Raw genomic sequence first — 17,276 nt, forward strand, 5'->3', positions numbered from 1 at the left:
CATAAAAAGTTATGTTTGCACTGTACTGTAGTTCATTAAATGTGCAATAGCGTCATGTGTAGATATAAACCATATATATACCTTAATTAAAAAACACTTTATTGTTAAAAAATGCCAGTATGGATAAATGAAGTAAGCACATACTGTTGGAAAAATGGTGCTGATAGATTTCCTTGATGCATAGTTGCCACAAATCTTCAATTTGTGAAAAATACAATATTCGCATAGCACAATAAAGTGGAATGTAATAAAATGAGATATGCCTGTATGTCACATCACTTTCCTCTTGGTTACATGGTTTCAGAAAGGAAGTCTGACATAATTCTTAACCTTGTTCCTCTATAAGTAAGGTGTTTTCTTCCCTCTGGCTTCTTCCAAGATTTTCTCTTTGTCTTTGGTTTTCTGCAGTTTGCATATGATGTGTTTAGGTGGAGATTTTTATTTATGCTGCCTGGTGTCTTCTGAGATTTCTGTGGTTTGGTGTCTGTTATTAATTTGGAAAATCCTCAGCCATCATTCCTTCAAATATTTCTTCTGCTTATTTATCTTTTTCTTCTTCTAGGGTTCTCATTGTATGCATGTTATATCTTTTGTAATTGTCCCACAGTTCTTAGATGTTCTGTTCCATTTTTCTCATTCTTTTTTTGCATTTCAGTTCAGGAAGTTTGTATTGACATGTCTTCAAGCTTATTCTGATTCTTCTTTTTTTTTTTTTTTACAATGGTTTTGATTTTTAGCATTTTATTTTAGCTTTCTTTTTTAGAGTTTTATCTCTATGCTTACAATAACCATTTGTTCTTGTGTATTACCCACTTTTCCCATTAGAGCCCTAAGCACAGTAATCATAGTTATTTTAAATTGTTTTATCAGATAATCTCCAGATATGAATCTGGTTCTAATGTTTGTCTCTAAAATCATAGGCTTTTTCTTGCCTTTTAGCATGGCTTTCAATTTTTTGTGGAAAGTCAAAAATAATACGTTGAGTAATAGCAAATGAGATTAATAGGCCTTTAGCGTGAGGTTTTATGTTTATCTTGTTAGGAGTTAGGCTGTGTTTATTATTTACTATAGCTATGAGTATCAGATATTTCTGTTTCCTCTCTGTTCTTTTTTTTTTAAATACTCTGTTGTCTTTGATTTTCCTTAGAAACTCTTTGTTAAATAGAGTTTGTGTCTTGAAGCTCTCTCACTTGTGATTGTTATTATTCTGGAGCCCTGTTGATGGAGCGGTAAGGTATTAGGGAGGGGAAATGATCTGTACTCTTATTATTAGATCTCCATTTTTTTAGTGGGTCAGAATCCTGGGTTGGGAACTTCAGTAGAGTTTTTTAGCCTTTTTTCCCCTTTTTTTCTTTTCCTTTCCTTATTTGAGATGGGAAAGGTAGATAAGCTCCAGTTGTCTAATCACTCTTCCCCTAGGTCAGAGGATGCTCTGGCAAAGTAGTTTCTCTTGAGAGCAGGCCTTAAATAGAACAAAATGCTCTGAGCATATTTCAAAATGGTTTCTTTCCCCTTTTCTTGTCCAAAGCATGAAGGGATTTTTCTCTGATCTTCCCTGTGTTGTGGGGAATTCTGTAGGTAAAACTTACAAAAGTGTTGGAGTGCCCCCTAAGATTGGGCCTTCCTAAGGTAAAACAAGTCTATACTCAGCTTCTAGTAATTTGTCAGTTACTGTTTAAGTGTTCTAACTGCTTGGGCTCTGGAAGCTTCTGTTCCTAGTAAGCTGGGTTTTCTGAATTTGCCTGTGTCTTCAGTTTTCCTGGTGGTGGTTTGCTCCGTGACCTGAATTCTCTGGTGGCGATAAGCAGAGTTGTTGATTTTTAGTTTGTTAAGCTTTTGCAAACCGGAAGTCTAGTTATTATTTTTTTATTTCCTGTATCATGAACATTTTCCCATTTAATAATGCAAGTATCTCTTAATGGTTGCATTTTACCTTATTTAATTAAATAAAAGTCTTTTTATGGTCATTTGTTTCTTTGTGTAAAAAAAAAAAAGACTTTTTTTTGTGTGGCTTTCCAATATACATAAGAGTAAAGAAAGTTAAGAGCTGTTTGTACCCATCATTCAGCTGCAGCAAAGGGTCAACATTTAGCCAATTTTGTTTTATTTTTTTGTCACCTTCTACCTTTTCTTCTGTAATATTTCAAAGTAAATCCTAGACATTATATTTCACCTAACGAACACTTGGAAATGAATCTCTAACAGATGTGGACATTATAACCACAATGCCATTATTACAACCAAACAATATAACTTGCTAACATCACCTACTACCAAATTCGTATTAAAATTTTCTAGTTGTCTAGAAAGAGATATTTTTAGAGTTGGTTTATTCCACTAAGGATCCAAACAAGGTCCACAGGCATTTTTTATATCTCTTAAGTTTCCTTTAACACATAATAGTTCATCTTCCCTTTTTAAATAAAGTCCCGCTGGTCAGGGTGGTTTGTGCCTGTGGTCACAACTACTTGGAAGGCTGAGGTGAAAGGATTGCTTGAGCCCAGGAATTGGAGGATGCAGAGCTATGGTTGTACCACTGTACTCCAGCCTGATAATGGACTGAGACCCTGCCTTAAAAAGAGAAAAAGCTGTTTGTTCAAGAAACTATTTCCTTTGTTCCATAGACTGTTCCTCATTCTTGATTTGGATTGTCTTTGCACCTTTGTGGAAATCAATCAACCACTTACACCTGGGCCTGTTTCTGGATTTTTCTGTTCTAGTCCATTGATCTGTGTGCCTGTTCTTTTAGCAATATCATGATATTTTGATTACTCTAGTTTTATACTAAGTCTTGGAATGAGTAGTGTGTGTCTTTCAACTTTCTTTAAAAATATAAAAGTTAAAAATTTAAATGGATAATTGAGAGCGTACCTTTATTTACTTATATAATATATATAATAGTTGGCTATGGAGAACTGTGCTTTTTGGTATTCCTGATTTTTATATATTTCTGAAAAGAAAATCTACATAATACTTGAAAAGTAGCCTCTGTGAAATGGTACAAAATAATGGATGGAATTATTTTAAAGTTAGCTACTCCATAGAACACAAATACTTGCAGCACCATTTATTTTCCACATTTGAACTAACATGCATTTTAGAACTTGGGATTTGTAATACTACAGCAGTACTTTGCAGCCTTTGCTAAGTGCTGTGTCTAACCAATTTTCTTTAGTGTAGAATACCTATTTGGACCTGAGATCTAATTTTTTCCCGTTTCTTTGCTAGCAGAGCCATTTTTAAAGTCCCTTGTTCTTTAAAAACTTTTTATGTTCTCATATTTGTGTCAAAGGAATTCTTGTTAAAGAATCATATTATGTGAAAGACATACAATTTATTTGTTTCCTTTTAAGTATAGTACTATATAGACACAAAACAGTATAGGTTATAGATACGAAATAAAGCGTAAAAATATAATGCATTTTCTTGAACTCACTTTTCAACCCAAGAATTGGAACATTGCCAGTAACTTGCATCTAACTTTGTACCTCTTTTTACCTCCCTCATACCAACAGACAAATCACTAGTTAGAATTCGTGCTTGTCATCGCTTTGTTAGACTTCTGCCTTTAGTCACTTTTTGCTGTGAATTCTAGACTCTTTGGGAAGCAGTACATTTTCAAGAAAGTATTTAAAACTTTAGGTTTTAAATTTGTTTTCCTTTGGGTGTATGCTACCATTTATTTGAACAGTTCTGGACCACTAAAGGCATTAGGTAAATGTTTAATCTGTTAGGCCTACCATGCTCTAGTAAAATAAGAAAGTCTACTTTAGACAAATGACTTAATCCTTCTGGATCTGTTTTCTCTTCCGTAAAGTAAGAGAGTTGTAGATCATTTTAAAATTACTTTTAATTTTAGGACTATTATTTCTAGTCCTAAAATTCCGTTATTTTAATTCTGCTTTTTTCTTAACTCTTTTATAGTTTAGAATATCTTAAAATTTATTTTGACCAGAACTTTTTTTTCTCCTCCTCTAAATTATTTCCTTATGGGCAATTAAAGGAATTATTTGTTAAAGAACCAGATATTATGAGTAATGTGTGGAGTCATTTTTGCTATTTCATTTCCCCTTTGCAGTATACTTGATGCTTGAAAAGTAATGTCTATAACTTACATGTTTCTTACATGAAATAAAATACAACCCTATAATTAGTATCCAGGAACTAACTTTCCAAGCTGTATTAGTTATTTATTGCTGTGTAGTAAAGTATTCTAAAACTTAGTGGATTAAAACAGCCAACATTTATTGTCTCACTCAGTTTCTGGGGTCAGGAATTTAGAGTGGCCTAGCTAGGAGCTTCTGCTTCTAGGTCTTTAATGAGGTTTTGGTTAAGATGTTTTCTGGCACTCTAGTCATTTGAAAGGTTGGCTTGGATGATTTACTTCCAAGCTCATTCATGCACATAGCAGTTGCCAAGAGGCCTCTGTTCCTTCCTACCTGTTGTCAGGAGGCCTCAGTTTCTCACCATGTGGGCTTTTCCATAGGACTGCTCTTGACATGGCAGCTGGCTTTCCCCAGAGCTAACGACTTGAAAGAGAGAACCACCAAGACAAAAGCTGCAGTGTCTTTTATAACCTATTTTAGAAGATACGTACCATCACTTTTATTGTGTCCTGTAGATGACACAGACTAGCCTTGGGACACTGTGAAAGAGGACTACAAAAAGGACATGGGGGTCATTGGGAATCATCTTAATGACTTGCTGTTATGCAGCCCCCAAACTGGAGCATTTCCGTAACTCGTGTCTATTTTTGTTATCTTTTATATCTCACCCCATTTCCTCCCCCAAGAGGTAATTACTTAGAGAATATTCATTCCCTTACCTTTAATTTTTTAAATCAGAATTACATGGATAAACACTTTATTGTTTGGTTTTCTTGTTTTTGATCTTTTTGACATTGTCATTTAAAAATTTTTTTTTTTTGGGAATTGCACTTTGTCTTTCCAAGAAATTTTAGGGCTCTAAGATTTATGTATAGCTGTAGCTCATTCGATTTTATTGCTGCAAGTCTAGCATGTGAATTTAATTCTTATTAATGAACATATGGGTTGCTTTTTAATTAATTTGCTTTTATTTTTGTACATGTGTTCTGGATCACAAGAACAAGAATTTTTCTAGAATATGTACTTCGAAGTAAAATTGTGAGTCAGGGAGGGTACAAATGCTAATCAATAGTTAACTTTTCTTTATATTATATTTTAAATTCCAACATTTCTATTCCATTGTAGTTTAAATCTGTTGTTTCTTTTAACTTTTACTCATAGTGGCTTCCCTTCATTTTTTTGCTTGGTGATTTCTAATTATCAGCTCTTTACCTGATCTTATTCTGTGTTCTGAATTGGCAATGTTTTCTTTTTTTTTTAATTGCATTTTAGGTTTTGGGGTACATGTGAAGAACATGCAAGATTGCTGCATAGGTACACACATGGCAGTGTGATTTGCTGCCTTCCTCCCCTTCACCTATATCTGGCATTTCTCCCCATGCTGTCTCTCCCCAACTCCCCACTCCCCGTTGTCCCTCCTCCATTTCCCCTCAACAGACCCCAGAGTGTGGTGCTCCCCTCCCTGTGTCCATGTGTTCTCATTGTTCAACACCTGCCTATGAGTGAGAACGGCAATGTTTTTTTCGGAGAAAATCTGTCTTTGCTACTGCTGGTTACCAGGAGGCACAGCCAATTTTGGTTTGCTTCAGTTTTCCTTAAGAGTTGAAGTTCGCTGTAGTAGGTTTGGACCCCATCTTGATGCTGGCCTACCTCTGAGTATCGAGGTGTCAGTATTGTTATTCATGTCATTCTCAGGGCAACCCTCCCTTCCTTGCAGCATGGCACTAGGGACTCTTCTGTTTTTTTTTTTTTTTTTTTTCTGATTGGAGGATACTTTCTCTATCTCAGTAGTGCTTTAAAATAATCTCATTTCTGGAAACAGAAGTATTCTTCAGAGTACTTGGCTCACTATAATGCTAGATATCCTGACATCTAGTATTGTGGAAGAAACGTTGGGTTGAGTAAGTAAACCTTTCTGTTTTCGATTTCATGTAACTTGATATTTTAATAGCTATGGGACTTCTCTGATCTTTTATATACTCTCTTGAGGTTGGTTTTCATTTATAAAATTGAGTTAATATCTATTGAATCTTTGTCTGGCTAACCTAGGAGTTTGAGAATGAACTGGAAAGCAAGAATATTTGCTTATATTATTAGTGATAATATAGAAAATAAACTGTAGGGCACACATATTTTTTCTATGTGGCTTATGTTCTTTTCTTTTTTTCTCACCTAACATAATAGATGCTTTGTTGCATTTTATAGATGTGTTTATTTTGCATTCAGTTTGAAGTTAGTCAACTCAAATATCTGAATCCTTATACATAAATATCCTTTAACATTCAGTTTTGCCAGTGGATATATGGAAAATTAGAGGAATGCTGTGTATTGAGATGAATGGGTATATAAGTTAATAATTTGTTTTATTGTGTAATTTGAGATGATTGGAGTTTTCCTTTGTTTTTTTCCTCATGCATATAATGAAAATTTGAAAACGGTGCCACTGGAATGCTTATGTACTTGAGAGCTTTTAGAGGCTATAAAGTGAAGAGTTTTTGGAACTGCTTTTTAATTTGCAGGGACTATATATACCAACTTTTTTACTTTAGCACATTAATACAAAATTGTATTTTGTCATTTCACACTTTTTGCATTTATTTGATCTTTCAGATAAAATTGTATGGTATTTAAAGTATTATATATAAGATACAAATTGTATCTCATTTGTGCCTTGGAAAAACTTGGTGGAATAGGAAGCAGAAGCATTTAAATTACTAGCTTACTGATGAAAATACAGGCCCAGGGAAGCTGAATGATGGGCTGAAGTTCCTAAGTTGCTTACACAGCAGGGTCAGTACCAAAATCCAAGTCTTTGTGTTTCTTATGTGGTACCTTTCTGCTTCACCAACCTACTCACAGAAAGGGTGCAATGGGAAAGAGAAGTTGGTTAAGGGCTACAAAAGTGAAGTTAGATAGAAGGAATAAATTCTAATATTTGATAGTACAATAGAAAAATTATAGTTAACTATAATTTATTGTGTATTTCAAAATAGCTAGGCGAGAAGGTTTGTAGTGTTCTCAACACAAAGACAAGATAAATGTTTGAGTTGATGGATATACCAGTTACCTTGATTTGGTCATTACACATTGTATAAGGTATCAGAATATCACATGTACCCCCAAAATATGTATAACTATTATATATTAATTTTTAAAAAGTAAAGTATGTAATGGGAAAGTAGTTCTTATACTTTGTGTACTCATCAGTGATGTTTGCACGGTACATTTCAATCATTATCTGCCTACCCCGGTGGTCTAGTGGTCAGGATTCAGCACTGTCAATCGTTATCTGCCATTACAATGGTTGAGGCTGTTTTGTGGTTTTCTAGATTCTTGTTAATAGCTGTGAGAATAAAATAGTTTTGGGAATGAATGGTACCCAAGATTCTCATGTTAAATACAGTTTTGCTCACCAATGTTTGTCTGGGCAATTCTTTTTTTTTTTTTTTTTTTTTTTTTGAGACGGAGTTTCGCTCTTGATACCCAGGCTGGAGCGCAATGGCGCAATCTCGGCTCACCGCAATCTCCGCCTCCTGTGTTCAGGCAATTCTCCTGCCTCAGCCTCCTGAGTAGCTGGGATTACAGGCACGCGCCACCGTGCCCAGCTAATTTTTTGTATTAGTAGAGACGGGGTTTCACCATGTTGACCAGGATGGTCTCGATCTCTTGACCTCGTGATCCACCCGCCTCGGCCTCCCAAAGTGCTGGGATTACAGGCTTGAGCCACCGCGCCCGGCCTGTCTGGGCAATTCTAACTTTTCTTCTACTGAACAGTATTAATATGTTACTCATCTTGGAAAGGTGCGTCTCGTACTTACAATTTTAGAAGCTCAAGAGCCCTTTAGAAATGGCTTAGTTAAGATTCAAAAAAGTTCTTCCCAAAGCCTTAAATATTAGACTAGTTATGTACATACTAAGTTTGTTTTTATTTTAAAGGTCTCTGAATTACCTATAATTTTATAAGCAAGAAATTCTTAGAAAGTAAAGTGATTGATAAGATATGTGTATATTCTTTATTTCAGATCTCGTGGAAGCCCTGAAGCCAGAGTACGTGGCACCCCTTGTCCTTTGGCTTTGTCACGAGAGCTGTGAGGAGAATGGTGGCTTGTTTGAGGTATTTGCGCCTTCCTGTTTTCTCTTACTAGTTTTCTCCAGTTGCTTACATTTGTGAAAATATTCACCAGTGGGCATCACTTGTATATTTTTAAGTATTGTGTCTATGTTATAATTAAAGGTGTTGACTAATACCCTTTTTTTGGAAAGTAATAGCAACTTTATAAATTATTTTTTTACTTCGTTCTACATTTGTAATATTCCTACTAAATGAAAATGTGGCTAGTTTGATGTGTTCAGTCAAAATGTGGGCCGTTTCATTATTTAAGAACATGAATGATAAGGTGGAAAGATGAAACTTGGAGTTTAGAGTCAACCAAGCCAGATTTTGAATTCTTATTCTGGGAATTGCTGCTTTGACCAACTTCCTGAGCTTTAGTTTTCTTGGAGTTTCTTGTGACAACTACAAGTCATATTTTAAACTCTTGGCATAGGGCCTAATACATAGCACTCACCCGCCAATTTTAATTATCAATATAGCAGGAATTTCATCTTCTGTGATGGGTCAATAAATATAACATTATTTATTTTTACATAAAAAATAAACCTTTCTGTTTTTTTATTGCAAAGTTTTAAATGTTTATTATAAAAATAATAATCCATACATAATCCCATCATGTAGTGAGATCCATTGTTTACTGTTTGGTGAAAGTTCTTTTAGACCTTTTAAAGCCAGTTGATATATTTTTTGGTCACTCATTTGAGTGTGATCTCTTGTTTCCAGCCTAAACTGTTGTATATTAGACCCTGCCCCATTTTAAATTCTCTGTGGTAATAATTAACCTGTTGTATACAGAACCTGTTGTAAACCTGGCTCAATTTGAAGTGAAGGATAATTAGCTTATTTCATTTGAATGAAAAACTGATGGGTAAAGTAAGAAAAAAAAAACAGTCTACATATGTCTAGGCAGAGATACACACCTCTACCTTCCTAATCACAGCCATTGAATGTGAATTGTGGCACATTAGAGGTAGAAAGAACTTAACAACTCTGTTTCTTAGAAGAGGAAAATTTAATAATATCAAGCCTTCTGTAATTCAAAATTTTGCCTGCCCTTCTTTTACGTCACTAAGGAATTTTTTAAAACTATTTATCTTTTACAATTATGTTTATTACTAAGTTTGTGAACAAAAAGAATATGTGCTTTTTGTGAAAATTTCAAATATATAAGAACATATAAAAAATAAAATAAAAATTGCCTACATTATCACTATCGAGAGAGAACTACTATTAATATTTTTATGTATTTCCTTCCAGTCTTTTATTAGATATGCATTTTATATTTTATTTTTATTATTTTTTTTGAGACGGAGTCTCGCTCTGTTGCCCAGGCTGAAGTGCAGTGGCACGATCTTGGTTCATTGTAACCTCTGCCTCCTGGGTTCAAGTGATTCTTCTGCTTCAGCCTCCACTGGGATTACAGGCACCCACCACAAAGCCTGGCTAATTTTTGTATTTTTAGTAGAGATGGAAGTTTCACCATGTTGGTCAGACTGGTCTCGAACTCCTGACCTCAAATGATCTGCCTGCCTTGGCCTCCCAAAATGCAAGGATTACAGGCGTGAACTACCATGCCTGGCCTAGATATGCATTTTATACACTCAGACACACACAGACAATTAGGATCATGCTGCATATGAAGTTTTGTATGTTGCTGTTTTCTTTTACTATGTTGTGAACGTTTTTAGTGAGGAACATTTGGCATGCATGATTGGCAAAATATCCTATGAGATGTGCATAAAATCCTGACTTAAACCTCGAAAGTAAATTTCCACTTTTTGAAGTTCTGATCAGTATCTAGAGTGGCAGAAAGAAATATTTTTGGCTCACCTGGAGCAGTTGTTTTTAGCACCTGAGAGGAGCTTGTAGCTTATTACTTCATTTCCAAAATACAGTAAAAAAGTGATAGTTATTTTGCCTTTTATCAAAACCACTGCTGATTTGTCTAGTGTAACTATATCAAGACAGTGTACTATTTATATTGTTTGCTTCATGGTAACCACATGAAATATGTACTGTCATTTTTATTTTACATTTGAGGAAACTTGGATTTAAGCAGGTCACATAATTTGGCCAGGGTAGTCAGTAGACAAATTTGTGTCAAGCCTTAGTCTCTGACATCAGATTCATTCTTTTCTGTTACATGCATTTCTACTTCATTGTGTTGTTTTATGTTTGTGCTCTGATAATGTGAACAGTGCGAAGTCATGGGGGCCAGTGGACTTTTATAGAGCTATATTATTTTCATCTACAGTCATGTTGAATTTTAATACTCCTAGTAATGATGCTGCCTTTTTTTAATTAAAAAAGTTGTATTAGTGATTTCACATTAGATGGTATAATGTTTTCCTCCTCTTTTTGGTAGGTTGGTGCAGGATGGATTGGAAAATGTAAGTCCCTCTCAGTTTTTGATTTGCATAGATTATTTCCATATCTTTAAACCTAAAACATTGCTATAGCAAAATAGGTATTTTAGAACATGGTGATTATCCTATAGGCCTGTGGCCCTTTCAAGACCCTATCTATTCTTCCTGTAGGCAGTCCTTATTCAGGACTTGTCCTGTCTTATTCAGAACTGGCTATTCCTTCAGACAATATATACTGATATTCATCCTCCCATGTCTCTGACTTCCCACATGCTTGTTCTTGCTGTTTCAGCAGAGAAGTGAGTGGGAGGGAGAGCTGTTTTGGAAAAGACAGGTTGAGCCTATTCTAGAGCAACAGGCAAGTTCTCCAATTTTCCCATGTAATTATTTTCTTCCGTGGAGCATGAGGCATCAAGAGGAGTGAGGAATCACACTGGACAACTTTCTGGGACAGAAATTGCAGCTGATCTATGGGAATTATTCTGCTTTAGCCCCATAGTAAATTTGCTTGGTTTCTACCTTCTCCTACCTCATCTCTCAAACCTTGTGAACTCCAAATTTGAGAATTGTTTTATGGAATTACAAAAAGTTGTGAAAATTCCTGTATCTAAACTTACATTTTGTTGGCTATGGGTATTAAAATTAATCCAATTAACTGAATCATTTAAAAGGTTGCTATCTCAGGAGGTCATTGCTCTAATAGTATAATATTTTTAGCATTAATGGACATTTTCTTTAATTGTTAAAGTGGCTTATATTCTTCAGGCATTTTTGAGGGTCTTATTATATCCATTTAAAAAAGGAATATAAGGTTTTTCAATAAAAGCTATATCTGGTACTTTATTAATAGGAAAGCTATAGACGCAGGCATTTCTGTTATTCCCAAAGACAAATCTTCAGTTGAACAATCATCAGTGTTTGACTATTATGTTTAAATATGGTAATTAGTAGTTATTTATACCTCTGGTTTTTTGAAGAGAAAACAATGTTAAAAATCCTCCTTATGCAGCAGTAATGGTTTTTATGAATCTGTGCATTCTACTGACTTCTTGTGGAAATAGAGGTAGAGCAAAGAGAAGGAAAGGGAGAATTATTTGGGGCCACCTGTTACACTGATTTTTTGTTAACTGAAGTCTTTGACCTATTATTACCATTAGACTTCAGTATGCTAACTCAGCAAAGCTCTATTCTGTTATCTTCATTTTATAAACAAGAGGAATGATGTATATTATGTGAGGAATCTGTGGTCATGAATTCAGTCTTTTGGTGTGATTATTATACAATTAAACTTTTTCACATACATTATAACATTCTACCTTTAGTACTGTCTAGTGTAGTCAGAAGAGAAATTTTTCCCTTCAGTTTCAAATTTTTCATTAAATTGACCTTATCTTAATGGGTTTGTTAGGAAAAATTTATTTTAAGGCTTATAGTAAAACTCTTTAGGAGTTAGAATTCTTTTTTTTCTGAACTTCCTTTGTCTTAAAGTTAAAAAATGAAAGTTCTTATGCATCTTACTTTGTCCCTCAACTATATGCTCAGTATGTTAGTTTTGTTTCTATAACCAGTACGCTGGGAGCGGACGCTTGGAGCCACTGTAAGACAAAAGAATCACCCAATGACTCCTGAGGCAGTGAAGGCTAACTGGAAGAAGATCTGTGACTTTGAGAATGCCAGCAAGCCTCAGAGTATCCAAGGTAAAGAGAGTCCCTGTCAGCCCTGACAAAGGCAGCAAGCATTTTCTTCTCTTATGGAATTATCTTCTATGTTGACTGTAGTACTAAGACACTTAAATCATCTATAGCATATTTTCTGCTCTAGTAGCTATTAGAACTTTTCACATTTAAGATATTTATGTTATTCTCACTGTGAGTTTTTCAGCTTTGTTATTATCCTGTTTTTTTGATTTATGTGTGATTGGGGGATGGATGGCATGTTTTCTCATTTGGGCTGAATGCACTTACACCCTTGCTGATGGTTGGTTTCAAAGTCTTCCATTATCTACCCATATGCTCTCAATCTTACCATATTTTTCTTTCTTTCTCAAAAAGATTATTTCAGCCTTTTTAAAAATGTAGGCTTAGCTCTTTTCTGTTTAGTGCATAAATGTGGCTTTGTTTTAGCACTTCGTCTTCGCTGCTGTTTCTTTGCTTTTCTAACATACTTCTACCTTTTATCTTCTCTGCTAATCCTAACGCTTCTTTAGAAAAACTCAAGCCCCAAGTGTTCAACAAAACCTGCCCGGATATTCTAGGGTACACTGATCCTTCTGTTAGCTGAACTCCTACTACTTGAGCATCTAATTATAATTGCTCTCTACTTCTTTTGTTTCATGAATGTGTGATTTCTTAATTGCCTGGTAAGTTCCTTTGAGGCAGAGACTGTATCTCGTATTTACTTCTTGTGTATATTTGGTGTTAGCATAGTACTGAACTCATAGAAGAGACTTAATAATTGCTTATTAACTTCAATTGTTTAATCTCCTATGACATGCCACAGAAATAGATAACCAAATAAAAGTCAGGTTTTTTTTCTAGCATTACTCATATATGCATGTAATATATGAAATTTGAAATACTTTTCTGAAAAGATGAGTCAGAGTAATTTTATAGAAAAACATTTTTTTCCTTAAAGTTTGATAGAACATATTTGAAAAATGACTATTCTGGTTTTTTTTTTCTCCTTAATGATACTTTCTTACCTACTGGAATACTCAGTGAAATTTTCATTATGCTTATTCTCAATCAGATGATGTCATGATTGTTATGTCATAAATGGTAATATTTTTGTATTTTATATTTAGACATTTGAGAAATTTATTCTATGAATGAGTCACCTATCCGTAAAAACAAGTGAAAGAAAAGAATTACAGTAAAAACTTTCCTCTGATATCTATCTCAAAAAGTATTTCTACCTCAAAAGTGTTAGATTTATTAAAAAGCAAACTAATTGAATTATTATAAGTAACTAATATATAAATGAAAAGATAACTCTATTTGAAGCACAATTTTAAAAAGTGATCTTTTCAGTAAGAGTTGACTTTCCAGAGCATCTATTCTAGTGTTTACATTTTACAGGTGATGGAACTAAATCCCAGAAAAACTAAACTAGCCAGTGTTTGAGCCAACAAGTAATTCAGATTGTTCATCTCTGAAAGGAGTACTTTTAGCCTGTACTAAGGTGCCTTCCAGCTAAGTAGCCTTCCCTCTAGGTAGGAATATGAATGGGATGGTAGGGGGAGGATTAATAGGCAAGAAACCTCTCTACTGGTGTCATCAGGCAGATATTTCTGGTCTTCTCAGACTGTATAGTTTATGTTTATGTTTTTTTTCAGACGGAGTCTTGTTCCCAGGCTGGAGTACGGTGGCATGATCTCAGCTCACTATAACCTCTGCCCCTTGGGTTCAAGTAGATTCTCCCACCTCAGTCTCCAAGCAGCTGGGATTATAGGCATGTGCCACCACGCCTGGCTAATTTTTGTATTTTTAGTAGAGACAGGGTTTCATCATGTTGGCTAGGCTGGTCTTGAACTCCTGACCTCAAGTGATATGCCCGCCTTGGCTTCCCAAAGTGTTGGAATTACAGGTGTGAGCCACTGCGCCCGGCCTTGGTTATAGTTTTGTCTGAGTTCAGAAGGAAGCTCATATCTCTAAAGTTTGTTAGAAAGGTCCCAGGGCCTTCAGAATATCTTGTGGATATGTGGATGCCCCATGAGCCTCCTTTATTAACCTTTTAGACCCCCAAAACAGCAGCTTTTGATCCCTGTCTGGAGTCATTGATAGTTTTCTCTGGAAGAATTTTTGGTTCTATCTTTAGAGCTATTACAGAGAGCGGGGGGGGGGGGTGTGAGGAGGTAATCTTGGCATTCTTCCATCTGGGGAGAATGGAAATCAGTTGAGAAGAGAAATCAGTGATCTCTCTACCAGACAAATTGCATGTCTATAGACAAGTATCCCTCTTTACAGGTTGTAAAAAGCTTAAAGACATTGGAAAGCTCAGAGCCCCTTAGAATCAGATAACCGGGGAAGGATATGCTAGACAATGTCTTGTTTTTCATTGAGGATGTCCATTTATTTTTGGCCTATTTCAGTCTTTTACAGTTTTTTCCCGCAATAGTCTGACATCAGACATTCAGAACTGTGAGTGGCAAGGGAGGCTCTGTAGCAGGTTTGCTGAATGTTACAGGAATAATTATGTAGCATACTGTAGCTCTTCTTAGTCACATCTTTAACAAAGCTTTATTTTTTTGTTTTTCATTTTTAATTTTAGAATCAACTGGCAGTATAATTGAAGTTCTAAGTAAAATAGATTCAGAAGGAGGAATTTCAGCAAATCATACTAGTCATGCAACATCTACAGCAACATCAGGATTTGTAAGTGGGGAAAAAGCCTAAAGCTTTTGCCTTCTCTGGAGACTTTTTTTTCCCCTTCCTCCCTCCCTGCTTTCTTCCTCCCCCACTGCTTTCTTTCTTTTTGTTACGGTTACTTTCTTTCAGTTTTTAATAATGGAGAGAAGCCGTGGCAGAGATAATTTGAAATAGAGGATTTATTCAGAAATCATGAACTATTGACTTTATAACATACAGCCTGATTTCAACATACAGATAATTCAGGACAGTTGAGCCACATGAAGAGATGGCTGAAGATGAATTCTAACACTGTCCAGAGCACTTTATTTGTCTTTTTAATTTCTCGTTTTCCATCTCTTAGATTTCTCTGGACTGTGCCATGCATTTCTTTTCCCTAATGGGAAAGGAGATCAGAGCAATTGGGTATCAGTTTCCAAGGTTTTTCCTAGTAGCCAAGTGGGGCTTGAAGAAGGGAGGTAACCCACTCAGCTTCTTCCCCTGGTTGGAAACAGAACCACTGAAAGCTTATCATGAACTCTTCAGAGGGATACTCCTTACTTGCATATAACTTTTGGTAGGCTCCATTTGGGGAGTGTAATGAATCAAGTTAGCTGCCTGTGTGGTTGTTAGCCAACCTCGTTTTTACCCACTGCAGTGCTGCTTGGAAATTGACTCAGGGAAGTACTGGATGGAAGAGGAAGAAAGGGATTATCTCAGCTGTTGTTGATAAAAATGACTTGAGGCTAAACTGGTATCTAGTCCTGATATCTGGATAACAGGCCTGTCTGCCTTCCATAGTTCATAGTTCTTTATTTCTTTAAGGATAGATATGAATTGATTTTAAGTTCATAGTTCTTTATCTCTTTAAGGATTGATATGAATTGATTTTAAGTAGATTTGAGTTGTGTGGGAATTTGTGTGTGGGAGGGTAGACTATGACACCATGACTTCTGAAGGTTATACGCTCCCTGATCTTCCCTGATCTTCGTTGTGTTTTTTTTACCCCTTTACCTAACACACACAAGGCTTTTTACCTCTATGTTGAAAATGCCTATAATCAGCAATTTTGTTTGAAATGTAAATAATTTTGAAACTTTTTTCACATACAAAAATTATTTTCTAAGCTATTAATTTATTGCTAAGTAAGTGATGATAAAACTTTATATACAATATATACTATTAATAGAATTTGAGTGAACATAAGCTCAAATATTAAACTTTTTCTTTTTCAGTACAGTTAATTTTTTTTTTGACCATCGATAATTCTACTTTATTGGGTGTTATCATTAAGTAGTAACATTTTCTAACTTTTTAGAAAAGGCTATCTATTTCAGTGGCTCTTTGGGTTCATTTCTCTTAAGGGAAGCATCGATATTATATTTTAGAACTATTTCAACATGGCTGCAAGTAAAATGCTTCCCATTGTGTCAGAAATTCGAGAACAATTGTGGTTATAGCTCCTGTGAAATTTGCCCATATACTGTCTTCTCTTTGTATCCTTTCTTAAGAAAACTGTACTGGATAAATAGGAAGAAGTAAGTCATTTGCCATATTAGATTCTAGTGTTTTGTAACCTACGGTAGGCATAGTAATAAAGAAAATTAAAATTCTGATTTTAAGCCTGAGAATATGGTCAATATATAAATGTGACTTTTAGCTTAAAATAAGGGTTGGCAAACCTTTTTGATGAAGGAAGGGCCATGTAATAAATATTTTAGGCTCTGTGGGCTACACAGAGTGCTTCTATTACATATTCTTTCTGTTTTTCTTATTTTTAATCAACCTGTATAAACCATTTTAGCTCTTAGTCCTTGTTTACCAACTTCTAATTTACAATAAATAGGATTGAAAAATTGGACATTATTCTTTTATAACCTAATATGTACTTATTAACTATGTGTATTATCACTAAGTAGAAAAAGACAACATCCAGTTACACAAAGGATATTCCTGGGAATATACTGGGAAGGAAATTCAAGTTAAATTCTATTTTACTTAAAAACATTATGAGGCAGTCAAATTTACATGCATTAAGCAATGTTTTTTGCTCATCTGTTTACAGTGTATTTTATACATTAGATTGTATGAGCAATTTACTATCTTTAGTAACAAATTCATTATTTTTTGAATTTTTGTGTAGTTAATAGTTGCTGAATTAGAGACAGGCAAGTTGAATATGAGGCATATTGTTAGCAAGAAGCAAGCAATAAAAAAGTTATTATCTACAAATGAAGTTCTTTTCTACACATTATCTAATTAGTTTTTATTAAAAAAATTCAAAAATAATTGCAATAATTATGCTCCATCAAATTCACTGACATTCTATTCCTATCCAAAAGCA

The 17,276-nt window shown here is 34.8% G+C and overlaps 1 protein-coding gene across 1 annotated transcript in view; it reads left to right on the top strand.

Moving 5' to 3' along the window:
* Nucleotides 1-17,276, top strand: part of HSD17B4 (hydroxysteroid 17-beta dehydrogenase 4) — an 88,898-nt gene that overhangs the window by 31,125 nt on the left and 40,497 nt on the right. Inside the window, exons 9-12 of the mRNA XM_012448564.3 lie at nt 8,129-8,220; nt 10,586-10,610; nt 12,155-12,283; nt 14,856-14,959. Of these exons, the coding sequence (XP_012303987.1) occupies nt 8,129-8,220; nt 10,586-10,610; nt 12,155-12,283; nt 14,856-14,959 (350 nt within the window). The remainder of the gene's footprint in view (nt 1-8,128; nt 8,221-10,585; nt 10,611-12,154; nt 12,284-14,855; nt 14,960-17,276) is intronic.

Source organism: Aotus nancymaae, unplaced genomic scaffold, assembly GCF_030222135.1.
Source record: "Aotus nancymaae isolate 86718 unplaced genomic scaffold, 86718_ANA_hifiasm-v0.15.2.pri h1tg000064l_0, whole genome shotgun sequence".
In the NCBI taxonomy this organism is placed as follows: Eukaryota; Metazoa; Chordata; class Mammalia; order Primates; family Aotidae; genus Aotus; species Aotus nancymaae.